Consider the following 26,595-nt stretch of genomic DNA (forward strand, 5'->3'; position numbering starts at 1 on the left):
GATCTCTGTGAGTTCTAGGCCAGCTGGGGCTACACAGAAAAACCCTGTCTTGAAAAACTAAAAGCAAAACAAAACAAGACAAAACAACAACAACAACAACAAAACTTTTTTAAAAGGTAGAAGTAGAGAACCAGCTCCTGAAAATTATTCTCCACATGTATGCTGCAGCATATGCATTCCCCTCTCCCACTAAAATAAAATGTAATAAAGATGTTAAAATTCTTCATTTATTAGCACCATACAGAGCTGACAACTCCTGGCACTCTGGGTGTTCACACTGTGCAGTATTTTGACCAGGATCAAGCAAAGTACAGGAAGAAGCTGAAATCTACAGTCATCATTTATACTTTGGGTGCCTCCTGGAGATCTGCTGGGTAATTACACAGTGGTCTATGTGGGAAGTAGCTAAGAGGTGGCTTAAAGCCACCCCAGGGTACTGCTTTAGATTTTTCACCCAGGAAATAGCCCAGGGTCTAGGGAAGAGGAGACCAAGGCACCTACTTGATCCTTCCCAGGGCTGGCCTTCCAGGCTTCTAAGGATCTGCCAGGTAGCAGATAAACGCCATTTTGAAGCTTAAGGCCACCACTAGGTGGCCTCACTCAGGTTATATTGCCTGCCCTCTGCTTCTGGCCTTGAGAATTGGGACATAGCCATTTTTCTCAGTTCCTAGAAAGAAGAGGAGCTTGGGATACATGCAGAGTTAGTCCCAGGGCCCAATGGAAAGACATATCCTATAGATATGCATGCATGTGTATATATAATATACATATACATACATACATACATACACACATTAGATATGTACCAATAGATATAGTGCTCTGTGCATCATGGCTTGACTCAGGAGGGAATGAGGTGGGAAATGCCATCCAAGACCAGGAGTTTGTAAACCCCGACCAGACCTATAACTGCTGCAATATTTGCCAAAGCCTCAACCACCAGCAGCTAAGGAGGCTTCAGTGCTGGGACCCCAGCTTCCTGCTCCCCTTCCCCAGGATAGGAACCACAGGCATGTGGAGGCAGGAGAGGCTGAGGAGCCCCTGTTTAGAGGAAAGGACTGCACCCACAAGTGACTGCTCACTCATCCAGTCCTCTGTTTGCCCAGCACAGAGGTTCTTGCTTTCCCTTGTGCTAACACTAGGTCCTTCCCTCAGGTTGGGGAGGGGGAGGATGAGTCAAGGAGCCCTTGGTCAGGGATGTCTCCTAGGGACAGGGAAGACCATGGGAGATGGTGATTTCCTTTCCAGAGACAGAAGAAATGTTGGAGCAGAAGCAGTTTGGGTGGTGTGGGGTGCTGTGCGATGTTTCACTTTATCCGTACCTATGGCTGGGGAGTCCTTGTAAGGGATTTCCCTTTGACATTGCAACATGACATTGTCATCTGCAAATCTGCAAGTTCACTCTCAAAAACCGAACAATTGAGTACACACACACACACACACACAGCTTTCATGTTTTAAGTAAGTTTCCAATTTTGTGTTGGGTTGAAATCATAGGTCTCTTTGGCCTCATGTGGCCCGTGGGCCACGGGTTGGACACATTTGCACCAGCAAATGTGTTCTATCAGCAGAACTTACATACAGAGGGGTCAGCAGTGTACACTCATGGCAGACAGCAATACAAAGTGCTCTACCCAGGTATGTCTGTGCGAGGGTATCAGGGTATGGGGTTTCTATAAAAGAAAATTAGCTCAGACCTGTGCCTAATTCCTTTCAGTGTTTTGGGCAACAACTTAAATACTTTTATTAGTGCCAGGAATGTTAAGGCCCCAGCTCAAGTTCAAGTGTGCAGGTGCAAACACACAGCTGGTTGCATCACAAAGTAGCCGAGGCACTTTGTATTTCTCGGGAGAGAGAAGAAAGTAGGGAAATTACTGGATTATTTGGCCATAAAGAGAAGGCTATGACCAAACTCAAATTAGAAGATAGAGTGAAATAATAAAGATCAAGGACAGAAATCAATGAAATGAAGACAGTATTAGTGTTGACTTTCTGTTGCTGTGCTAAAACACTATGACTAAGGTAATTTCTACAAGGAAGAGTTTATTTAGACTGAGGCTTCCAGAGGGATGAGAGTCCATCGTGGCAGGGAGGCATGGCAGCAGGCACAGGAAGCTGAGAGCTCACACCCTCAAACACAATCAGAAAGAGCAAGCAGGAAGTAGAAGTCAGGCTATGTCATTTTAAAGCCCGCCTCCAGTGACACACTTCCTCCAGCAAGTCAGCACCACATATCCCTCCCCAAACAGTGCTACCAACTGGGAGCCGAGAGTTCAAATACCTGAGATTAACTATGAGGGGCACTTCTCATTCAAACCACAGAGGATCAATGAAACAAAGAGCGGGTTAAACAAGATTAATAAAGCCTTAGCTGTGTTAGCATCTTAACCAAAGACAGACGATGCAAATTAATAAAACTAGAGATGAGGAAGGAGACATTAATGTACACTTCTAATACCACTGAAAGCCGGAGGATCACTGGATAATTCTGAACACTTGAATTTTAACAAAGTGGAAAGTCTCCTAGAAGCACATTCCTAGACACATTTGAATTGCTGTGTTGGTTAATGTTCATTACCAACTTGATGGAATTTACACTCACGTAGGAGATACAGCTCTGGGTGTGTCTTTGAGAGCATTCCCAGAAAGGCCTAACTGAGGACCCTCTCTGAATGTGAATAGGATCGTCTCATGGGGCGGGGCAGGGGTAGGGGTAGGGGTCCTGGGATGAAGAAAATGAAGAGAGGAGAAAGAGAGCTGAGCACCAACGCCCATCTCTACCTGTTTCCTGACTGTGGACACCACGTGACCAGCCTCCTTATGCCTCCATGCCTTCCCTGTCATGACGGCTTGTCCCTTCAAACTGAGAACCAAATCAGAACTTGCTTTCCTACAGCTGCTTTTGTGAGGTATTTTATAACAGCAATGAAGAAAGTAACTAATAGACACACTAGCAGTGAGCCAAGAGCATCTAAACAACCTAAACAAACAAATGGCAATAATATTAAAGAATAATAAAACGTATGCCAGCAAAGAAAAGCCCAGGACCTGATGGCTTCACGAAACTCTGGCAGACTTTTAAAGAACTGATACCAATGCCACTCAAATTGTTCTATAAACCAGGAAACAGTACTTTCAAATCATTCTATAAATTCATATTGCCCTGATACCGTAGCTGGATAAAGGCAAAAACAACAAAAGAAAACTATTTCCCCAATTTCCTTCATGAACACAGACGCAAAAATCCTCAATAAAGTATTTGCACACTGAATTAAACAATGTATTGGAAAGAGCATCCACCACGGGAGGGTGATTTAAGATAGGTAAAACAATAAACATAATATAGTACACTAGTTTGGAGCTGTTGTAGAGCAGGAAGGCTTGAGAGGCAGACCAAGAAGATAGCTTTTGCAAGCGTGGTTGGCTGAGGAGAGATGCACAGTAGGTGGTGGGGTGAGATGAGGGTTATGTTTCCATAGCCATGGCTTGAAGGTATTTATAGGCCAATGGGAAAGAGCCCATGGAGAGGAGGAAGATGACCTCCCAAGAGAGAGGGGGAAGGCATGGGAAGATCTGGGCAGACTACTTTCTGTGGCATAGCAGATGCGGAAAGGTTTGATCTGAGCTCTGGCTGGTGGCTAACACAGACACGGATAGTGTCTGAGCGGCGTTTTCTGAGTTGTGTTTTGGTGTGTCTGTCTTTCCCAGTCTGGGCTGTCCGCCTGGCCCGTGCTGTTATAGGGAATCCACACCAGGCTCCAGGCGCAGTCCCCAGGCTGGGCATCTCCGTTCTGGGCTCTTCTGCTCCCTGATGAGATTCTCAGACTGCTTCACCTCATTCATGAAGAGGCAAGCTCACAGGGCAGGCGTGGGAACCTGCTTGGCCGCCAGGGCATCCTTCAGTTCAGACTGAGGTCGGCTGCTTCCCTTTCTCCTTGGCTGTCTGTCTCTCAGACCCGGCGGGCTGCCTGAGGTGTCCAATCTCTTTGGTCCATGTGATAAGCCCTAGGGTGGCTCCAGGATGCTCCAGGCTGTGGCAACTTCTTCACCTCACATCGCCAGAAGCCCCGGGCCAGCCGGAGCCCCTCAGAGATGCAGTTAGGCTTTGGGGATGGGTCATCTGCATTGAGCGCATCTCAGACCCTCTTCTTCCTCAAGCCTGTCCCCTCCTGGGACACTCAGTTCCCGTCCTCAGTGATGCCATCCTCCTGCAATCTGCGGGTTGTGATGGATGTGGGGATGGTTAGGACCACAGAGGACGCGGGCAGGCCTGAGGGTCCGGGGATGGCTGGGCTGGGGGTGTCGCTCGTCGGGCGGGGTCCCACGCGGCACGGGGAGGCGGGCACCGCATACGTGCAGCGCGTGGCGGGCAGCTCGGGCCTTTCCCGGAGGCTGCAGTGGCTCGGAGCCAGGCCCAGGCGGGCCCGGGGGGGGCGGGAGGGGGGGACGTGGCGGAGGCTCAAGCGGGCGGAGCCTCGGACGAGGGAGGAGCCGAGCGCGCCGGGGCGACGCCGCGGGAGGTTCTAGAAACGCCGGCTGCCGCGCGTGTCCAGGTGAGCGCGGGGCTGCGGGGATCGCCTGCGGGGCTGGGCTCGGGTCCGGGTGGCCGGGCGGTGCGACCTGCCCTGCGCGGAGCCGGGAGCTGAATCCGGGGTCACGCAGCCCCGCGCCCCGTGCCCCGCGCCCTGATTCTGCACCCGCCTCGGTTCCTGTCCCGCCCGCGTCCCGTCCCAGGGTCAAGGCGGTGAGGTTGGCGGCGCCCTTCCTGCCCGTGCGGCTGGCCGGGCCGGACACTTGGCTGGCCTGTTAGATCAGGCTCCAGGGAAGGGGCGGCTTGACCCCAGGGTCGTCCCCGATCTAAGGCGGAGGCGCCCTCTTGGCCCCGGAGGGGGCGCTGCTTAGGGTTGGGGAGACCTGCTCTTCTGGCTCCCAAGCCTGGCAGGGACCAGCTTGGCGCCTACTAGTTTTGTGCTCCGTTATATCAGGAAGCCTCCCCCTATCTGTCAGACATCCCTGTCGAACCTCTGATGTTTTCCCTCAGTAGTTGCGGAGACCCGTGGTGATTTGGTGACCGATTCAACAAACAGCTTTCCGTGTGCCGGGAGACAGCAAGGACAGAAGCAGGCAGAGGGAAGACTCAGAAAGTTCAGGTCCAGAGCAGCAGCAAGGTAGGTAACGGATTGGTAGGGAGCTTGGGCTGTGTGGACGTGATGAATGTCTGGATGCCTCAGGGCAGGGGGCAGGAGCTTCTGTGAACTGGAGTGGTCCCTCAGGAACCTGGACTGAGGAAGCACCCTGCGTGGCCACAGACTCGGGCCAGTATCATCTTTGTGGTACTCTAGTGGAAGGAAGGTGATGGGGGAAAGGCCAATGTAGTTGTCCAACGGCCCCACCCACCAAGGAGTGAGAACCTGCATGTGGAGGGTCCACTGAACCGATGAAGCATGGACGTGGGTCAGAGCACTTCTGTCCCGGGTGGTCACTGGGAAGTACAAGTGGGTGCGTCTGTCATCATCTGTGTTCTAATGTAACATTTACTGTGCTGTCGGAGAGCATTGAGTTGCTCCCGAGACGGCCCCCTAACCCCACAGTTTAATCACACTTTAAAGCTTGTACTTCTTGGTGCAGACCACCCTGTTGCTGACACCTTAGCCCTCTTCTTGGAAGGGTTTCCTGGTCCTAACAGCAGGGTCTGGGCCACCACTATGTAGTTTATGGCACCCTCAAATGTCCTAGGGTGCTAGCTCAGAACAACTAGGGTTTTTTTTTTTTTTTTCCAGCTGTTGCTTGTTCTTAGTTGATATCACACCTGCAGCAACCCATGGTTGAGTTCTTTGTTAAAGGGACCAGGATTTCCTCTGACTTGTACCTCAACTGCCTCTAAAGTGTCCAGGGTGTATAGTCTCTCACCATGATTGTGTGCCTCAAGGCCCAGCCTCTGGGCTCCTCTCCATACACAGGATGTTTGACCTCTGGATTCTTTTCTTCTGGGGCCTTCTTGTTCTCACACGGCCAAGCTTGTCCACTGTGTGGCCCAGCCAGTGAAGCCACGTCGCAAGGATGGAGTTGGCTGGAGGCTGTATCCCGAAGATTCTGTCATACTAACCCTCCTTAGCGCTTGGTGAGCTCATTAGGCAGATGTGGTGACAACTCACTGAAACATTGTGTGTCGCCTTTGATGTTCCTTCTACGTTGTCACAGGTTCTGCAGTGACTTACTTATCTGTAGATTGGACTGCCCACAGTGGATTGTGGGTCATTCCTTGAATAGTGTATGCTTGGTATCTGGCTAGAACGTGCCTGGGACTCGCTAGAATAAGGGAGAAGGGAGAGAAGGTGGAGGAGGCATTTTTTTTGCCCATAGGCAGCTCCTCGTCTCTCTGAGATTGCTGTTTAGCACTGGCAGCCGGCCTTGGCCCAGGGAGGAGCCCTGCATGTGGGTGCTCATCAGAAGGAGACTGGGTACATGCAACTCTGGAGAATGAGTGGAGAGAGGGAATTGAGGGTTTCCTCATCTCCTGAGAAAGCTTCCCTTTTTGACTGCACCCTCCCGCATCCTTGGGAGGGTTTGAGGCTGGACAAAAGGCCTTGGCTGACTTATGGCCACGCTGGCTGATAGTGTGCAGAGGACTGGGGGGTGTGTCCCTGGCTTCTGGGATCTGTCAAGAGCTTAATTTTATGCAGATGGAGGTTGGCAGCAAATGCTGTAATGCAGGCACGTGAGAGACCAGTGAAGTCTTAGATAGGAGTTCATCTTTGAAAACGTCATTCAAATCTATTCCTTTAGACCTTGGAAGTGCCTGAGGGTGGGACACAGGCCTATCCCAGAGCAGAGCGGACTTTCCGAGTCCTGTGGTCTATGGGTTTTGTGCTGGGGACATGGAGTGAGGGATAGACAGACAGTTTTTCTTCTCAGTGAGAGCAGAGCAGGATGAAAAGGTCTGGGCTGGACTTCTTAGGGGAAGAGGGTTTTGTTCAGCTGGTACCACTGCAGGGCAGAGGATTAAGTGTTGGATAGTGATTTCCCTGGCTCTGATAGGACCTGTGTGAGCCTGGTCCCGGCCAGCTTCTGCTCCAGACTTCTTGGGAAGTGTTTGCTAGAGATGGTCTGCTCTGTACCCGGCACTCCTGGGAGCCAGGGCATGATGGAGATCCCAAGACTTGTACTCTGAGGAGCCTGGAATGAGCAGGTCAGGAGTACAGACGGATAAGAGATTTTGGAGTATTGGTTCTGCTCCCTGCCTTTTGCCAGGGAACTTTCCTGGGGGGGGAGGGGCTTTAGGGCCTATGATTGGATAATTCCAGGGTCACCTCCGAGTGCTGTCTACTTGGTGACATCTGATTCTGGCCTCTTCTTGAGTTGTATATGTCGTCGTGTCTTCTGGCATTCCTAGGCTGCAGACATCACTCACCACTGGTGTTCCCTGGTGTCTGGCGTCTTCACTGCCCCCTCAGATAAGCCTTCCTCACTCCAAGAGCAGCTAATCTGAGCTGAGCGACTGCCCACTTGAGGGCCCCTCAAGTTCCTGTGATTTTCTTGGTGCTGATGATTGGTCAGAATCAGCCCAGTGATTGGCAGCTTGCTGACACCTGTCATCAAATTCAGTTCACAGACAGTCCTATCAAGTATAGGATGTAGTATGATCTCCATTGTATAAATAAGAAAATTAGGCATCAGGAAGCCTAGGACTTGCTCAAGGTCACAAGGTCAGGAAATGACAGTTGGAGCTAGCATTGAACTCTGGATCTTTCCTACCCCAGGGCAGGTATACTTACCTGCTCCTTGGCTGTCAGAGCTGGGATGGCTGATACTGTGTCCAGTGGAAATGACTACCCACTTGAATTCAGGGAACTGTGCCATTATTTTTTGTCCATGGGCTCTCCTTTTCCTGGTGGGCTCCAACTAGGGATGTCATAGGCTTTATTTTATTTGTGTATCTTTGGGACACCCATGAGAAAGTCTTCAATCTGAGTAGAGTGTGACTTCCCACTTTCAGGAAGGTACATGCGCTGTGACGTGACATGTGTGAGGTTGGATGGTATCGGCGTCTAGCAGACAGGGGCCTTAGTTGGGGGGCTTCACTTGCTGACGTATGTCAGGTGTATGGAGAACCATCCACAGCTCAGTGATCTTTCTCGTGTCTCGTACACTGCTCAGTACCTCCTTATCCCCGATTTCACTCTTTAGCTTTCATCATCCACGGTCAACCACAGTCTAAAACGTGTTGGAAAATAATAGAAATAAACAACTGTGAGCCCCCCTAAGCCCTGTGGTGGAATCTGTGTCACTCTATGCTGGTCTTCGCAGGGTATCATTCCTTTGTCTAGTGTATCCATGCTGGATACACTACCCATTGTGAGGCTCTCCAGCCTTTGTAGCCATTTGCTTATCAGGTTGACTGTATGGTAGGAACAGTGATTGCACTCAAGTAACCTATTGAATCGTGGCCCCAGCATGCAAGAGTAGCAACACCGGCAATTTCATTTCAGTAAATTGTTACAGTTATTCTATTTTGTTCTGTTGATAAGCTTTCATTGTGTCTAGTTTGTAAATTAAATTTTATCATAGGAATGTACTCACAGAGAAACCAGCATATACAGAGTTTGATACTATCTGTGGTTTTAGGCATGCACTGGGCTTCTTGGAATGTTTCCTCTGTGGACCAGGCAGGAGTATTGTATCTGAAGCAGAGATGATTATCTGGCTTACAAGGTTTTTGTGAGAATTAGATGGTAGAAATGAAAGATCTTTGGAAACATAAACCATGGTTATCTTAGACTGGGTTCCCAGAAAACAGAGCCTGAGGCAGAGCTTAAGTGCTTAATGCTTATTGAAAAGTGTATTGCGGGGCAGCTGGGGTGAGGGGAGAGGAGAGGAGGATGGGAAACAAGGAGGTGGTACCTTAGCAAGCGGGTCCCTCTTTATGGAGATCTGCTAGCTCTTCAGCCATTCCAGGCCTACTTCTGTGTGCATGCTCCGTGGGGACTCTGTGCCGATGGACGATTTCTTTCCTTCCTTCCTTCCTTCCTTCCTTCCTTCCTTCCTTCCTTTCTTTCTTTTTTTTTTGGGGGGGGGGTGTTGTTTGTTTGTTTTTTGAGACAGAGTTTCTCTGTGTAGTTTTGGTGCCTGTCCTGGAACTTACTCTCTAGCCCAGGCTGGCCTCGAACTCACAGAGATCCATCTGGCTCTGCCTCACCAGTGCTGGGATTAAAAGTGTGCGCCACGCTGCCCAGCTGGACGATTTCTTACAGAAGGTATTTGAAGGAAGTATCTGCATTTCTTACAGAAGGTATTTGAAGGAAGTATCTGCTGACTCCCTCCTGTATTTTACTTCTCATCAGCCAGAGTTGCCTCATGGGAAGTTAACTTTCCCTCACTACTCAGGGTGGTCTTTCAGTAGCCACTGGAGAGGCTAGTCTGGAGGTAATGGGAGGAACCAGAGAATCTGGTTTGGGTCAGCAGTATCTTCTACCTGACTAAGGTTTGGAGCCTACGGCATGGGTATGGGGCAGCATGGATGCCTTTTATCTTCTGGTGCAGTTTTGGTTGTTTTGTTTTGTTTTGTTTTGTTTTGTTATGGTGCTCACACGAGTTAAATTCAACTAGACCATTTGTCGGGGCCCTAATGGGAACCTAGCTCAGTGTTGGCATGTGGACCTTGGCAGCTTCTCTGCTGCTGCTCTGTCTTGTTACTGAAGCAGGAGGTGGTGGCTTTGATGGCTCCCGGCATTCATGTTCCGAATAGAGATGATGTAAGGACAGGTACACTTTACCTGACACATGCGTCCTTGTCAGGACCTGTTGTGTTTCCACTTTCCCTGACGACAGTGGTGTGGCCTGATCGAAGGCCAGAGAGTTCCGTGACTGACGGTTTTATGTGCTTTCTTGAATGGACACTGAGAGATGGGACTCGAGAGGACTCTTGGGAGAGGGGAGAACATTTGGCTCCACTAAACAGAGATCTGGCTTTTGCAAGGTTCTTGGTGAAGGTAAATATTTTTTACGTGAAGTCATGGAAGGTTTGAGGTCTGCGGTGGTGCCGCGGGGCTGGAGGGAGTAGCAGGGCCAAGTCACAGAGCTACAAGGGCCCTTCGGGCTAAGGTATTTGGACAGTATCTTTCTGGCAGTAGGAGCCAAAGGGAGGGCTTCAGCAAGCCTTGCTGGCTACTTTGTAGAACAGAGTTGGAGAGAGGCCAGTCCAGAGGTGGAGAGCTCAGAGCAGGTGGGGCCTGCATGGCTGAAGGGTATGCTAGAGGTAGATCAGGGTGATGGCTGAGGCACGATGTCTGGTAATGAGACTTGGGTGTACTTCTAAGCCAGTACAGACATCCATGTGCATCAGTGGTGGGACCTCTTGGATCCTGTGCACAGCCCCTCCTTGGCTGAGTACCTGGGTCCTCTCAGCTCTGCCAGCCTAGAGTTAGCCATTGTGTGGCAGGCAGGGCCATGGTGGGAAACTGGGGGTTGAAGAGCCACGTTGGGGGACGTTATCCCTTCACTGAAGGCAAACAGCATTTTGCCCAGTGCCAGGTGAAATCTATTTGCAAATTCATGTTCTGTCTCTAGGCTGTTAAATGCTTTGTTAAAACACAAGCTGTAGCATTTGGGCTGCAGCTGGGAGCTTGGCAGAGGGTCCTCCCCGATGAGGTAAGGGGAGAAGCTGAGGACGCTGCTGGTTTGCAGCTGGAAACATCTTTCCATGGCCACTTGGCCAGGTTATAAATGTACTTTCCAAAGAGCAGGCTCACTACAGGACCTCTGGTTGTATGTCTTGGAATCACCATGCTGAGAAATGGTGCCAGCCGCCTGGTGGGTGAATTACTGTCGCTGGGACATTGGCAGGTTTTGCAAGACCTCCCTACAGGGGTCCAGACACCAGGACTGCCAAAGCCCCTTTGGAGTTTAGTTGAGAAGGGCCTACTTTGTTTCCTTCATATATTAAGCATATTATAAAAATATGTACATTTTAAATTCTAGTAGAATTTCTTGGAGAAAAAAATCAGGAAAACAAAATAAAAAAAGAAAAAGAAAATTATGTCACCAAGATACAATTATAATCCTTTTATATATTTATACATACATCATTTTTTCCTCTCAAAAAATGGAACATACAGTATGTGTTATTGATGGCTGGCCTTGGCCGGTCTGCTTTGATCATTCTGTGTTGATGGCCATAGAGTGTTTATTGTTACACAGTCTGTATTAATCTACTGTACAAAGTGTAAACTCTTTAGCTGCCGTTTTTTCATCTGAACAAATCTGTGATGAAGAATACTTCATTGGGTACTTGCTGGAGGACAGCTATTATTCTAAACCCCGAGGTACAGCTCATCATCTCAACTCTTCTCATTTGGTGCTGTGTTTTCATAAAAAGGGATTTGACCATGACCAACTCCTGTGTTGTTCTTTGTGGATTTCTGAGGGCTCCTGGGAAGGCTTTTGGCAGCACTGGCCCTGGGCAGACACATGGATTCCCACTTTCTGGGTGTAGCTATGAGATGGGAATTGGCATTCTTCATGTTATAGAGTGCAGTTACACTTGGGTAAATGCTTCTGCTCCACCTGACCCTAGTTAGGTGAGCTTTTATACAAAGCCTTTTGAGTTCGGGGACCCCGGGGTCGGAGAAAGGAGCAGATGCCCCTGCTTAGATGGTAGTGTTGATATGGCAGCCTGAGAGCTGCTTGCCTTGGGGCACCTAGTTCTCTGGACTGGCAGGGTTTTCATGCCTGTCTTCCCTTGCCGGAACAGAGCTTTGAGGGCTCTTGGTAAGTCACTTCCTAAAGCCTGTGTATGACACTCGGAGGCTTTGTCTCCAGGCCAGGATCTGTGGATGGGCTCATCTAAGCCGGGCAGCACATTCCAGAGAAATGACAGCAGGCATTCATGTACTAAAGAAACCTGGCTGCTTTCTTGGGGTTGCTGTAAGGTATGAGCCGTGGGTGGTATTCGAAAGGAATGAAAGGCTTCCCCCTTTCCTGACTAGGCTGCCTGACTTCTGACTAGGTATGCACTGGAACTGGCCACACAGCTGGGGGATGCACAGACCCCTACTTCATCCAGATCTGCTTTGGTCTCCTGCTTGAGCCCTGCTCTCTTATCACCCCCACTCTGACGGGCAGTTGGCTGGCCTGCATGTCAGAGATCCTCCTGACTCTGAGATTTTCCTTCATAGTTTTGGGCATTTGTGTTTCATTTCTTTTCCTTGCTTTCTTCTAGTAAATTTCCATCTGAGCCATTTCAGAGACTTGGCTGAGTTGGAACAAGAAGAAGAGGGACAGACTGAACAAGGGTTCAGTGGGGTGCTGGCCCTCCATCACGTTCTGGGCCGCATGGCTAGATGGGGAGACATGCCTGCAGCCTCCACTGTGTACTTAGGCCCGCTGCCAGTGAAGCTTGCCCCGGGTTGCTGCTGTGTCCCTCAGAACTGTAATCTGTTTCTAGGCGGATGAGAAGGCAGGGCCTGGCCTCTTACCCATGTCAGCAGCCCGGCCCCAATGTTTTGGCTGTGTGCGGACTGATTCACCTTTGTATCCTGAGCGCCTAGCTTGGTGCCTGGAATGTCTGGGTTGTAAGTAAATATTTGTGAATGAGTAGGGAGTGGCCAGGGAAGGTGTCTGTCTAGATCCCCACTACAGGAAGAGCCGTGTCTGTTCAGAAGTACCACTCTTCTGTGGCAGGTGCAGACTGGCAGAGGTCAGTTTTCCCCTTCTTCTGTTGACCATCTTCTGTATACCCCACCTTGGCATGGCCCCCTGGGCCGTATTGCCTTAGTTGTCTGTTCTGTACTGTCACTTTCTTGTGGACAGGATCCAGGTCCTTGGATTCTTCACCTTTATTGGTATGTGGCAACAGGACTCTTGTGTCTGGGCCACCCTCAGTTTAAGTACAAAGGGAGGTCCGTGCCTGAGGTCCATTTTCACATTCTGGATGGCATGGCCTCCATCACTGGTTTGGGGAGAGTGGACCTTGCAAAGTTGCTTCTTTCCCTATGAGATCCCGATGATCTTGACGTCCTGGGAACTACCTCTCTGATTGGATCCTCCTACATGCGGCTCTTGACACTATCCTGGCGTATGTATTGGAAAGTAAGACAGATAGACAGGCAGGAAGCCACATGTACACACTTGTAATCTTAGCAATCGGCAGGCTGAGGCAGGAAGGTTGTGAGTTCTAGGCCATCTTGGTGTCTATTCATAGTGAGACTTTATCTCTAAAAAGGAAAACAAAATAAAACAAAACCCAGGCAGGAGCCAGAACTGAGCAAGTATCCCTGGTTCCATGTTGTGGGCCTCCCTGGGGTGGTGGTGGTGGTGGTGGTGGTTCTTGAATGCCTTATTTAGTGACATATTTGAGGGTATATATGTATGTGCACAGCATGTTTGGATGTGATTTCTCACATAAATTGTCCCCACCCCAATACAGGGTCTTGCTCTGTGGCCTTGAACTTTGTTCCTGCTAACCCAGTCTCTTGAGTGTTGAGTTTACAGGCATGTCCCACCCATGGCCAACTGAAGGTGCTCTTTCCACGGTGTCCATCTGATGACTGTTCTGAATGTCTTACAGATACTGCCCTTTCCGATCATGAAGCTCCAGGTATTGGTGTTGCTGATGTCCTGGTTTGGTGTCCTGAGCTGGGTGCAGGCAGAATTCTTCACCTCTATTGGTATGTGGCACCAGAACTCCGGTTCACCTAAGCAGCTGCCTGAGGCTCGTTCAGGGTTCAGTCACTGATTGTGGCCAGTCCAGGGAAAGTGGAACTTAGGAAGATTCTCCTCCCCCGGACGGCCACGAGATCCTGATGAACAGAACGTATGTCTTGGGAGGCAGCTTTCTGAATTGGGCCCTCCTCTCTGAAAGTGCAGACTGCAAGTAGCTTTCAGGTCTTTTTTGGTCGATGGCAAGAGGGTGGTCTAAGTTGCGGACATTCTCTGTTCCAAGGACCAGAGTCTCCCCTTCTCAACGGAGAGTTTAGAGCTGATTTCTGTTTGATGAACCCTTAGGATGTCCGTTCCCCCTATGACAGGACTATCCAGGCGACAGAGCTCCTCCTTCTGTAGTCCCCAGTGCCCTTTCACTTTGCCCAGGCATCCTCTTGACACCTCAGCATCTATCTTCCTGAGGTTGGGGGTCATGGCCATGCGAGTGACTACCTTTAACTACCAGTCCCTGGGATTCCTGGTTTACTGACATGCACTGCCTGGGGGTATTCACTTCTGGTATTTTGGGCAGGCCATTCCTCGTCCATTTCTCACTGGCCCTTGCTTCTCTCCTGTAGGGCACATGACTGACCTGATTTATGCAGAGAAGGACCTCGTGCAGTCTCTGAAGGAGTACATCCTTGTGGAGGAAGCCAAGCTCTCCAAGATTAAGAGGTGCCCAGTGTCCTGAGATCCCACACTAAGTCATCCCTACTGCCCCCCTTCCCAAGCCCTTCCCTGTATCTGTAAGAGGAAGTCATTGAGAGGTGACCCAGGGGAGCTGACCTGCAGTTAACTTGTGCTAGTCCTCCAGAATTGCTGAGTGTACGGGTTAAGAGCAACCACCATTTTCCTTTCTACTTAACGCATTTTAATTTACACCGGAGTTCCCAGCTCTCGCCTAGATTAAGGGCTAGGGGTATCTAGGAAGTTACTATATTCATGTTTTATTATCTCTTGATGAAAGAGCTCTGGACCTCACCAGGGAAATTACCAGCCTGGGGGGTGGGTGGGTGTGGCAGTCTTTTTTCCCCTTTGGTTCTACAGCTGGGCCAGCAAGATGGAAGCCCTGACCAGCAAGTCAGCTGCTGACCCTGAGGGCTACCTGGCTCATCCTGTGAATGCCTATAAGCTGGTGAAGCGGTTGAACACAGACTGGCCTGCACTGGGGGACCTGGTCCTGCAGGACTCGGCTGCAGGTGAGGGGCAGTAAGCCGGGATGGGCTGTGTCTGTGTGCCTGTCGGCTTCTGTCTGGTGCTGTCCTTGTTGGTTTGTTTTAAAAATGTTGTAGCGATCACTTCCTGTTCTTTTGTAATGTTTCCTGGTAATGACGTTTTCTAATAATGCTTCATTTTCTAAATATACTTTTGGTAACACACTTCAGGAACATAAACCCTATCACATAGAAAACATGATGCTTAATCCAATTGCTCCATGATAAGCTCCATTACAATTATTATCTTGGGGGATGGAGAGATCACACAGTGGTTAAGAGCACTGGCTGCAGAAGAACCAAGTTTGGTCCCCAGCATCTGTATGATGGTTCACAACCATCTGTATTTACAGTCCCAGATGATCTGATTGCCCTCTTCTGACTTCTTCAGGCATCAGGCACGCCTGACACACAGATATACATGCAGGCAAAATACTCATTCATACACATAAAATAAGCTTGAAAGAATACTTACGAAACCCTATAATCTTGGGCTGGTAGGATGGCTCAGTGGGGAAAGTCCTCACCATGCCAGTGTGCGGACTGAAGTTTGGATCCCCAGAAGCCGTGGAAAGCCAGGCAAGTGTGTCTGGTATCATCCCAGCACTTGGGAGGCAGAGCTTTCCCCTGGGCAAGCTGGCTAGCTAGACTAGTTGATCAGTGAGCTCTGGGGTCAGTTGGAGACCTGCCTCAGTGAGTTAGTAGAGGGTGATTGAAGAAGGCACACAACTTCAAATTCAAGCCTCCATACACATCCAGTGCACATGTGCACCCTCCCGCATGAGATCATGCATACACTTACAAATACCACATATGCATGCATACACCAGAAAGAATGAACCTGCTTATGTGTGAGTCAAGCAGGCTGAGTGTCGGGGCTGAGGCCAGCTTCATCTGAATTCTTTCCTATGTATGTCTTTTACAACATGTGTGGGTTCAACATAAACGTATGCCTAGTCCTGGGTTTCCCAGCTTCTGCAGATGCCATTAAGCATGGCTGTGCCATGGTTGTAATGGCTGGATAGTCATCTGTCACAGCGATACTCTCCAAGCCTGGTCAACTCACTGCACCTGGGTTGTTTCCAAATTTTCAGCCCTTTTTAACATGCATTTTGGTGTCTGCCTCCGATTATTTTTCTAAGTTAAATTCCTAGAAATGTTACTGGCAGGGCAGAGCACGGGTTTGCTAAGGGCTCTTTCTGGGGTAGTGCTTTCTGTGTGTGAACATGTTCCCTTTATCCAGAGGAGAGGATCTTGGTAATGGAAGAGTGGGCTGGAGGTGGGCCACGGGATTCCCAGCCTCAAGCTGGGCCTCCTCTCTGAGCTGGGAGTGCTGATTAGCTTCAGACTAGCTGTCTCTCTGGCTGAGACTGGTTACGGCCACCCACGTGACCCACTGGGGTTGGGCTTGGCTGGGGGCTGGGTAGTCTCAGGGGAGGGTTTGGTGAGCTCAGCCTTGCTGGAGCTGTGCCTGTCAGCTTACCGCCTCCAGAAGCCACTGCCTTTCCCAGACCCACCCCACACCCCCCTCTTTCCTGGGCTGGGCCTGCTGCTCAGAACAGCTCAGAACAGGCTGTTCCTCCTGTTCCTCCTGTTTGCTGGAGAGGTAGGCGAGGAAGGTGAGGAAGCCTGTCCTGATGCACACGATTTGCTGACTGATCTTGTCGTCCCTGAACAACCGCCCGTTAATATCTGGAAGCTATGATTACCTGGAAGGTGATGGGACAGGCCCAGAGAGCAGTCATTTCTGTTTGTCTCTAATGTTGAATGCTTGCCCTTGAACTAAGGGGGAGCCCTGACAGTACAGTGTGGCTGTTTCTGGAGGGCTTACCTTCTTTTTCATAGATGCTAACATCTTCAGAGTTCCTGACCATATAGTTGCGAAGAAGATAGTGTAGCAGCTTGTTGATCCCTGGACCCCAGCTTGCCATGATGAGAAGAGGCGGCAGCGGGTGTAGCACTCTTGGAAAGGGGCCATGGATGGGCCAGGGACGGAATGCGTCGGAGTTTCTCTCCCAGTCCTCAGTTCTTAGGCAGATTCAAAGGCCTGAATCATTAGCATGGCAAGGCCCGGAGTCCTGGAATATCAGGAGCTGTGTCTCTGGCTTGTGACTAGACCTTGAGGCTCTGGAAAAGCCACCTGGGGCCACTTCAGTGGTCAAATCTGTCTAGGCTCTGGGCTGTGGTCTTGGTGCCACAAGCACATACCCCGACTCTAGACTCTAAGTGCTAAGCTGTGTGCAGCAGCCTTTGCACTCCAAATGAACAGTACAGGGAAGGCTAAGAAAGTTCTGTCGAGGAGCCCCCAGGAGGGCCTCCTGAAGAAGGAGAATGCTTTGTTGTTCCTGCTATTATTTTGGTGCTTGCTCCCGAGTACATGCCAGGCAGGTGTTCCATCGCTGAGCCCACAGCCGGCTAACAGCCTTGGAGGGAAGGGACAGGGAAATCCCGTTAGCCCAGAGACCTTCTAGTAGCTGCCTCTGGTCCCTGGTAGAATTCTGTCACCTGGGTTAAGAGTGACCTCTCTTCTCACTGTCACTTGGAAGGTTTTGTCGCCAACCTCTCAGTCCAGCGGCAATTCTTCCCCACTGATGAGGACGAGTCTGGAGCTGCCAGAGCGCTAATGAGACTTCAGGACACGTACAAACTGGACCCAGACACGATTTCTAGAGGAGAACTTCCAGGTAATGCACCTCCGTTTACGTACGTCTCCTCAGGGTCTGGGCAGGTCAGACGGGCTTAGGCACAACTCACTGTTGGTGTTGGTTTTGGGGTTCCCATTGAATGCCAGTCTCCCATGTGTCAAGCCCTAGCTCAATGTCTTGATTCGGATATTAGCCAAGACGTCTCCTCTGGTGTCAGAGAACGGACAGAGAGTGGAGGCTGTTGCGGGAGTCTCCCTCGGCATCCCACACCCGAAAATCGCCCATCTGCTGGCAGACCTGCTTCCATCCCAGCCGCTCATTGCTTTCTGTCCCAGGCTGGTCTGTAGACTCGCTGCTTCTATCCTACGTCCCCCTAGTTAGTCTTCCCACCTTCCACTCTGTCCTTACCTCTCTGCTCTCTCTCCCTGAGTTCCTGTGTAGCCCCACCAGTTTCCCCATTTCTTGCTTATGACCCCCTTTCCCTGCATGATCGATCTCTCTCTCTCTCTCTCTCTCTCTCTCTCTCTCTCTCTCTCTCCCCCCCCCCTCTCTCCTGATCTCACATGAAGTCTCCATAGCCCATCTCTCATACTTCTCCTTTAAATCCAATGCTCTTTTGAGTCCATCTCTTCGTTCCTGCTAAGGCTGCTGGGTAGTGATTTATTTTCTCTGCCTCCCTCCGTTCTCACATACTCCTAAACCCACAGTGCCTTTGTGTCTCTCCTCTGTAATCCTGTTCTTCAAAGTCACCAAGAGCACAGGACCAGTAAAGCCAGCAGGCAGGTTACCAGCATAACACCCTTTAACTTCGGAGTAGAGTCTGGTTCAGATTGTTTCTTTCTGTCTGATGTCCTGGATTCTGGGGTGCCGATCTCTGCTCTTTCTCTTTTCACATGTCTGGCCATTCATTCCTCTTTTTTTGTTTTTTGTTTTTGTTTTTAATTGGCCTTTTCCCTGCTTACTGCCTAGTGCTAGTGATTATAAACTTACAGGGTTTAGGGGGTTATTTGAGACTAATAAACCCAAGGGTTCAGTTGGACTGCATTATAATTTAAATACCACGTCCCTTCTTTGGAGCCTAGAAGAGATGCAGCAGAGAGAGACCCAGGTGATGTAGGAGCTGTCTTCCTCCTTAGATGTCCTGTGACTGGCTACTCAAGGCCCAGGGCCTTGGTGTGGAGGACTGTGCTGAGCTGACGGGAGGAGGGTTCTCTCTATTCCTGCTTCAGTCAGGTGTTGGCCAAACCCAACCATGAGGCAGAGTAAGAAGGTAATTCTGGGAAGCTTTTGACCTTGTAGCTGTGAGGCGTGGCTGGTGAGAGAAGGGAGCTGTCTACTGGCAGCCTCCTTCCACAGTTAACGGACCCTGAGTGTCCTGAGTTGGGGCAGAGGCAAAGGGAGTTTACGCTCCAGAACTCCACCCACTGTTGGCTTTGAGCCCCTTCCCCAGGTAAGCCCCTCCCAAAGTGAGCCCCTCCCAAGGTGAGCCCCTCCCCAGGTGAGCCCCCCAGGTGTGCCCCTCCCCAGGTGAGCCCCTCCTCCAGGTGAGCCCCTTCCCCAGGTGAGCCCCTCCCCAGGTGAGCCTCTTCTCCAGGTGAGCCCCTCCTCCAGGTGAGCCCCTTCCCCAGGTGAGCCCCTCCCCCAGGTGAGCCCCTCCCCCAGGTGAGCCCCTCCCCCAGGTGAGCCCCTCCTCCAGGTGAGCCCCTCCCCCAGGTGAGCCCCCCCAGGTGTGCCCCTCCCCAGGTGAGCCCCTCCTCCAGGTGAGCCCCTTCCCCAGGTGAGCCCCTCCTCCAGGTGAGCCCCTCCTCCAGGTGAGCCCCTCCCCAGGTGAGCCCCTCCCCAGGTGAGCCCCTCCCCAGGTGAGTCCCTCCCTCTGGTAAGCTCTGCTGTTTTCATCACTTGGTGTGTTGCCCTCCGTGGATGGCAACACAAGTCAACACATGTCTCTGGGCTTCCAACCAGGGTAGGACAGTGCCTGGAGACACCTCTACTTGGACATCCCATGGATTGCACAAACTTTATTCAATTTCTGCCAAATTGAAATTCCCATCTGGTTTTGAACTGTTTACCCTCTGTCTTTGCCTGTTATCTTAGCAAAAAGTACCTCTGCCTGTTGGTGGCCTAAGCCGTACCCTTAAAGCCTATGGATTCTGTCTCTCTAATGCCCTCTGACCTTTTTTCATATCTCCAACCAACTTAGGATAATTTTCTGTGTGCTCCTCAGCACACACAGGCAGCCATTTGAGTTCATTACTTAGCTTTCAGAAGTGACCCCAAAGCCTGCCTATAAGTGATGGTCTTTGAGATCCCACTGCCTCCGTGGGACATTGTTCCCAGCGTCTCTCAGCTCTATTACCCTTACCCGTTGTGGGCTCCTGCCTGTCTGACAGTCCTTGAACACTCTGCTTACCTGTCACTGTTCATGGAGCCGGCACTTGAGTTTCCTTCTGAGGAGGATGCCGAGTTCTGGAAGTCCTTCTTCACATTCTTGGCATTCACAGGACATGTTGATTGTAGCTGCTGGCCTTTCCCATCCCGAGGCAGATCTTCATATGTCATCTCATTGAGCTTTTTGACACCAGTCCTTTAAAACTGAGGCCGGTATCTCTATTTAGATAGATTTGGGTAGATATTATATTTATTTAGGTAGGGGACTGAATCTGAGGTTGGGTAACTTGTGCAGAGTCACTCAATGGGTAAGTATGCAGCAAGGTCCAAACAGACCTGGTTCGGTCCAGGTCCAGAGCACAGTTTGCTTATCTTCCTTACACAGCCTGTTGTGATTAGGTTCCTGGGTCCACAGAGTCAGTGGAGATCCTTGGAGACTTGTGAAGAAAGGAAAGTTCCCATAAGCCTCCTAATGCTTGGCCTGCCTATGACTCCTTCTTGTGTTTACTTTCCTGACATCCTATCCCATGTCGTCAGATTCTGGGTCACCAGGATGAACAGAGTGCGATCTCTGCAGCAGCTGTCATCCTGCAGCGGGCTTCCTCCTGGGAAGAGGCCCATTGTGGACCTCAGGCCAAGAGAGTGAGACGCGAGTAGTTCTAGCATGCCATCCACGCCCGATAGCTGTTAGCAGGGAGACGCGTGTGGCTGCGGGGAGGGTCTAGCCCTCCTTATTCTGTGGGAACTGCTTCTCATTATTCGAGGAGGAACACATTGTCTTTGCCATCCCAAGCCTGGCTGAAGCTCTGCATCTCCCTAAAGCTGCTGCTGTTCCTCAGGTTGAAACCGTCTTCATGAACACTTTCCACAACAGATGTCCCATAAGACATGAGGTCTGCTGAGTTGTTGCTCGAATGTCCCAACTGGATTGCAGCCTTGGTTCTTTGTCGCCATTGGTATCCGTCACCTGTTCTTTACCTGTATCCTCTTGGTACCTTCTCATGTTACTGCACATTATGTTCCCTTGAGGTCTAACCTCGGACCTTCTCTGTCCTTTCCTTTTTCAGACATGTGACTACCCTTGTCCATGGCTTTCATATCACCTGAATTCTGTTCTTAAATTCATCTACGTTTTCTGCTCTTCAGACTTCCATGGCCAGCTGCCCTCCATGCATCTTCTGTTTTGGACCCACAGGACCTATACCCACTGACCTCAGGGCCATGTCTTGGTAGTATTCCTGAACTGCCTGTCACAAAGCCCCTTCCCACTTGAGAGAAGGAGTCTAAGGCTTAGAGATTGGCTATGAACTCTAACCTAAGCTAAACCAATGTCTTTGTGCTCACTGCATTGATGGTATTTCATGGTGTGTGGCATGAAGTCTGGGTAGGATTTTGCTTAGGTAGTAGCCCAGCATTTCTTCAAAGTGAGCATCTTCCTTCTTAACCCAGAGGCATTTCAGAGCCTGACTGTTGCTTTTCCTGCTACAGGAACCAAGTACCAGGCCATGCTGAGTGTGGATGACTGCTTTGGGATGGGACGCTCAGCCTACAATGAAGGAGACTATTATCACACGGTGCTGTGGATGGAGCAGGTGCTGAAGCAGCTAGATGCTGGGGAGGAGGCTACCATAACAAAGTCCCTGGTGCTGGACTACCTGAGCTATGCTGTCTTCCAACTGGGTGATCTGCACCGTGCTGTGGAGCTCACCCGCCGCCTGCTGTCTCTTGGTAAGGAGGTTAGGAACTGGACCTAGCGAGGGAACTTGCCTCTTCTGGCCACATTGCTCCATCATCTCTTGGAACTAAATCAGTTGAATCATTACCTGGCCAGTGATGAGTGTCTTAGTGATTTCAGTTGCCTTTCCAACTGCTGACTAGCTCCTTACCCACAGTCTTGATGTTAGGCCATGCCCAGCTGGTGATGGCTATTCAAAGGCCCGTGACATCCTTGTGTGTATACGTGTGTTGCTCATGCATGTGCATGGGCATGTGTGTGCAAGTGCATGTGCACGTGCATGCACACGGTGGCACTTTTAAAAATAAGGACCTAGTATTGTGGTGCTTGTACCGTTATGCAGGGTAGACCCTTCACTGTGTAAAGTACAGATGGAGAAGCAAGCCATACTTCTGGATTGCTGTAGTGACAGTAATTCTAGCTAGTGGTGGCCTGAGGTCTAAAGTAGGACTTAGCCATTTGTACTCTGTGTGTTCTGTGATGTGGGACAGAACAAGGCTCGTTAAAGCCTGTTAGTTGCACCTTTTCCTAATGTATAGGAGTGTTGTCTGGGGTTTCACAGGGCAGCGAAGACTTGACTTTGCCAGTGCCTTCCAGGGGGCCTGCATGTGAGGTCCGCTAGCATTTGAGCATCCTGCAAGGCCAACGTGGGTAGAGAGTCTTGTAGACTCTGTCACAAGAGTTAATAAGAGCCCTGGACCGGGAGTCAGCCCCCCCCCCCAACCCGACTCTTCTGTGTGGGTTCATCTTAAGTCACTGAACATCTTTGAGCCTCAGTTTTGTTATCTGGGGAGTGATGTAGAAATCCTGCCGTGGCTGTGGCTTCAGATACTGTGTTGTCTGCCAGAGCAGTGACTCTTCTATTTTTAAATAAAACTTTATTACATTTATTACATATTCATTCATTCATTCATTTACTTATTGCATATGTGGGTGAATGTAAAGGGCCACAGGGTACATATGGTCAGGGGCCAACTCTAGGGAGTAAGTTCTCTCCTTTTACACCATGTGGGTCCTGGGTATTGAACTCAGGTTGTGAGACTTGGTTGTAAGCACCTTTACCTGCTGAGCCACCTGGTCTGCCTTGTGGCCCTTCTCTTTTTCTCTCTTTCTCCTCCTTCTCCTCCTCTTCCTTCTCCTCCCCCTCTCCCCTCCTCCTCCTCCTTCTGTATCTCAGTTTGTCTCCTATTTGTAGCCAGTGTGTGGTGTGGTCCCTAGATCTGGCTGCATTCTGGGGAATGGCTTCAAGTAGCTACAGCCATCACAAGGAGGAGGCAAAACTCCCGGAGATCTCCTGGAGGCCCCCACTAGTTCTGAGTTCTGTCTAACCCCCTAGTTACTAGCTAAATGTGCTCCGCTTTAATGACAGGTCCTCCTCATCCCTGGACAAGATGAAAGGGCCTCTGTTGGCTTTTCAGCTGTGGCTGGCACACCCTGGTGAGGTGCTGCGGCCAGCAGAGCGTAGCGGACCAGTGGGCTGCTGGGAGAGGAACGGCTCACAGAGCAGTTTCTGTAAATGACCTAACAGATTTTGTGGTTTCCTTGTCCCCTCACGTTTCACTTTTTCTAGACCCAAGCCATGAACGGGCTGGAGGGAATCTGCGGTACTTTGAGCGGCTGTTAGAGGAAGAAAGAGAAAAAACGTTGTTCAATCAGACAGAAGCCGGGCTAGCGACCCAGGAAAACTTGTACGAGAGGCCTATGGACTACCTCCCCGAGAGGGACGTGTATGAGAGCCTGTGTCGTGGGGAGGGCATCAAACTGGTGAGACCTGGGAAGGGGCCGGTGGCCTGGCTGGGGAGCTGAGTGCTGGTCTGGGGAGGCAGCATGGGAAATTCCATGGCCTATTGGCACTTTTCTCAACATCTGCTGAGGCTGATCTGATAGGTGGGTGTTCTCTGATGCGTAGGACAGAAGATTGTCTCCATGGATGCTCCAGGGAGAATTCCTGTCCTCCAGGGCATTGCTGTACTCCCCACCCAGTGTGCCTACCTATCATTTGACTGATTGGTTTGAGGGAATAAAATGATGGGTGTAGCTATGCCTCAGGTCTCCAGGGAAGTCATGGTGTAAATGACAAGTGAGATCCAGTGGTAAAAAAGGCAACCCTTGCTAGGATGTTTGAGAGCCCTAGGGTTCCGCTGATCCTCACAGCTCAGTATGAGGGAGGTGCTCACCTTTCCTGTGCCCCAGACGGGCTTCTGGTTGTTTTCCGTCTGGGAAGGCTTCTCCCCATCCACAGTGATTTGGGGTTCACCAAATCTCCATGAAAAGGGTCAGGAAGTGCCCCTGCCACAGGAATTGTGGGAATGAGGTTCTCTTTGGAGAAAAGGGAAGCTGCATGGTTTGTGTGAGGTCACTTCCTACTCTGGTTTTCTTCTGTAGTGAAGCTGAGGATAACCTTGGCCATGGAGGGTGAAACCAGAGTGTGCAGACAGCTGGGCTGGAACCCAGGGTAAGGCTCACGGTGCTCAGGCCTATGCTCTGTGCTCCCTAGACGCCCCAGAGGCAGAAGAAGCTCTTCTGCAGGTACCATCATGGTAACCGGGTGCCACAGCTCCTCATCGCCCCCTTCAAAGAGGAAGATGAGTGGGATAGCCCACACATTGTCCGATACTATGACGTGATGTCAGATGAAGAGATCGAGAGGATCAAGGAAATCGCGAAGCCCAAAGTAGGTGTCTCTGTGGGTCCTGCTGGGGCACTGTGTGAGGTGGGGTGCAGTCCCTCCTTCTGCCTCTATGGGGCAGCTTGTCCGTGCACTGGTTCAGTCTCACCAATAGCTAGTGTGAATACATTGACGTGCTGTGGACTTAGGCTGACACTGCAGGTTTATGACCGAGGAGAAAAGAAAAAGTAGGGACCCAGGATGGATAGACAAGAACATGAATGATAGCAGGTCATGTTGGGAGCAGGGCAGCTCAGTGACAAATGCCATTTCATCTGGTTGAAGGGCTAGTGTATGGATTGTTCTTAAGGAAATGCATGGTCTCAAAAAAGTGGAATCTGTGGAGCTCCTGATCAGGACTGCAGTGAGGGAGGAGGGCTGCAGTGAGGGAGGAGGGTTGCAGTGAGGGAGGAGGGCTGCAGTGAGGGAGGAGGGCTGTAGTGAGGGAGGAGGGCTGCAGTGAGGGAGGAGGGCTGCAGTGAGGGAGGAGGGCTGCAGTGAGGGAGGAGGGCTGCAGTGAGGGAGGAGGGCTGCAGTGAGGGAGGAGGGCTACAGTGAGGGAGGAGGGCTACAGTGAAGGAGGAGGACTACAGTGAGGGAGGAGGGCTGCAGTGAGGGAGGAGGGCTGCAGTGAGGGAGGAGGGCTGCAGTGAGGGAGGAGGGCTGCTGTGAGGGAGGAGGGCTGCAGTGAGGGAGGAGGGCTGCAGTGAGGGAGGAGGGCTGCAGTGAGGGAGGAGGGCTGCAGTGAGGGAGGAGGGCTGCTGTGAGGGAGGAGGGCTGCAGTGAGGGAGAGGGCTACAGTGAGGGAGGAGGGCTGCTGTGAGGGGTGAAGGTTGCAGTGAGGGAGGAGGGCTGCAGTGAGGGAGGAGGGCTGTTGTGAGGGAGGAGGGCTGCAGTGAGGGAGGAGGGCTGCAGTGAGGGAGGAGGGCTGCAGTGAGGGAGGAGGGCTGCAGTGAGGGAGGAGGGTTGAGGGAGGAGGGCTGCAGTGAGGGGTGAAGGTTGCAGTGAGGGAGGAGGGCTGCTGTGAGGGAGGAGGGCTGCAGTGAGGGAGGAGGGCTGCAGTGAGGGAGGAGGGCTGCAGTGAGGGAGGAGGGCTGCAGTGAGGGAGGAGGGCTGCAGTGAGATAATAAAAACCGGAGTGAACTGTTTGACTTAGAGGAGGGTGTACATCAGTACCATCTAGATATTCTTTATCTTTACTTATTCATGTTCAAATTTTCAGTTCAAATACATTTCTTACTAAGCTTATTCCTCATTGGTTACTTTTTTTTTTTTTTGTAAATTTTCTTCTTGGGAGTATGTAACTTGTTACATTGTTACATTAATTCACTATTATATACTAAATTTTTTTAAATGTAGGGTCTTACATAGTTCAGGCTGGCTTCAAACTTGTTTTATCTATGTCTAAGGATAACCTTGCACTTCTGATCCTTCTGCTTCCACCTCCTGAGGGCTAGAATTATAGATGTATAATATCTCACTTGGTTTATACAGTGCTGGCAATCAAACCCAGGGCCTCATATGTGCCAGGCCATCACTCTTTTAGCTGAGCCACATTTCTAGCCAAACATGCCAAACTATTGATTTTTTATAAGATCTTTATTGACAGATAATTCACATAGTATACAATTTTCCTGTTTACACAATTTGATAGTCTTTAGTCCAGCATCCTCATAGGCCTATGACATGACTACTTCCTTTTTTTTAGACCATTGCTGTCTTCAATTTCTTTCTTTCTTTTTTTTTGAATGCTGAATTCTGTTTATTGAAGGAGGGAGGAGGTCTTAAATACAGGCTTATAGCACAATGGGAGAACCCTGGAGGGCAGAAGTTTGCTTCCGATGTTTTACAATCTTGCATCTAAGCTGTTAACACCCAATATGCAGGATACACAGACAAGGAACTTCCCCTTAAGCATTCAGGAGGGTGGAATCTCGCAGGGAATTAGCATAGGGAGGATATCAAGGTCAAGGTCAGAAAGCAAGGCAACAGTTACCCAAAATGGGGGCCAGAGCCCTACAAGTCCCCCCACACTTTTTACTAAAAAATGAGCTTCTGACTTAGGTTGCATGGAATGTCAGCAGGTCACCTTACCTGTCATGGAGACACCTGTCCAGGCCACACAGGCGCTCTGTCTTAGGTTGGTGAGCGCCCCCCAGGCATTACCCATCTCTGAATACTCATTATCATACAGGCTCAATTGTGTGAGAGCTGCAGAGTTAACTGTTACCAAAGATCTCTAAGTGA

General features: G+C 50.4%; 1 protein-coding gene across 10 annotated transcripts in view; it reads left to right on the top strand.

The window, feature by feature from the left end:
* Positions 1 to 26,595, top strand: part of P4ha2 (prolyl 4-hydroxylase subunit alpha 2) — a 105,123-nt gene that overhangs the window by 66,979 nt on the left and 11,549 nt on the right. For 5 of the 10 annotated variants that reach the window (XM_036195823.1, XM_036195828.1, XM_036195826.1 and 2 more), the window contains exons 2-9: positions 5,042 to 5,168; positions 13,565 to 13,664; positions 14,277 to 14,373; positions 14,746 to 14,897; positions 17,459 to 17,596; positions 21,434 to 21,673; positions 23,251 to 23,444; positions 24,178 to 24,354. In XM_036195823.1, coding sequence (XP_036051716.1) covers positions 13,583 to 13,664; positions 14,277 to 14,373; positions 14,746 to 14,897; positions 17,459 to 17,596; positions 21,434 to 21,673; positions 23,251 to 23,444; positions 24,178 to 24,354 — 1,080 coding nt within the window. In that variant the 5' untranslated portion in view covers positions 5,042 to 5,168; positions 13,565 to 13,582. Of the gene's footprint in view, positions 1 to 4,436; positions 4,554 to 5,041; positions 5,169 to 13,564; positions 13,665 to 14,276; positions 14,374 to 14,745; positions 14,898 to 17,458; positions 17,597 to 21,433; positions 21,674 to 23,250; positions 23,445 to 24,177; positions 24,355 to 26,595 lie in introns of those variants that run through there. The other 5 variants (XM_036195827.1, XM_036195819.1, XM_036195820.1 and 2 more) reach the window with 3 other exon arrangements.

Source organism: Onychomys torridus, chromosome 8 (assembly GCF_903995425.1).
Source record: "Onychomys torridus chromosome 8, mOncTor1.1, whole genome shotgun sequence".
Lineage (NCBI taxonomy): Eukaryota > Metazoa > Chordata > Mammalia > Rodentia > Cricetidae > Onychomys > Onychomys torridus.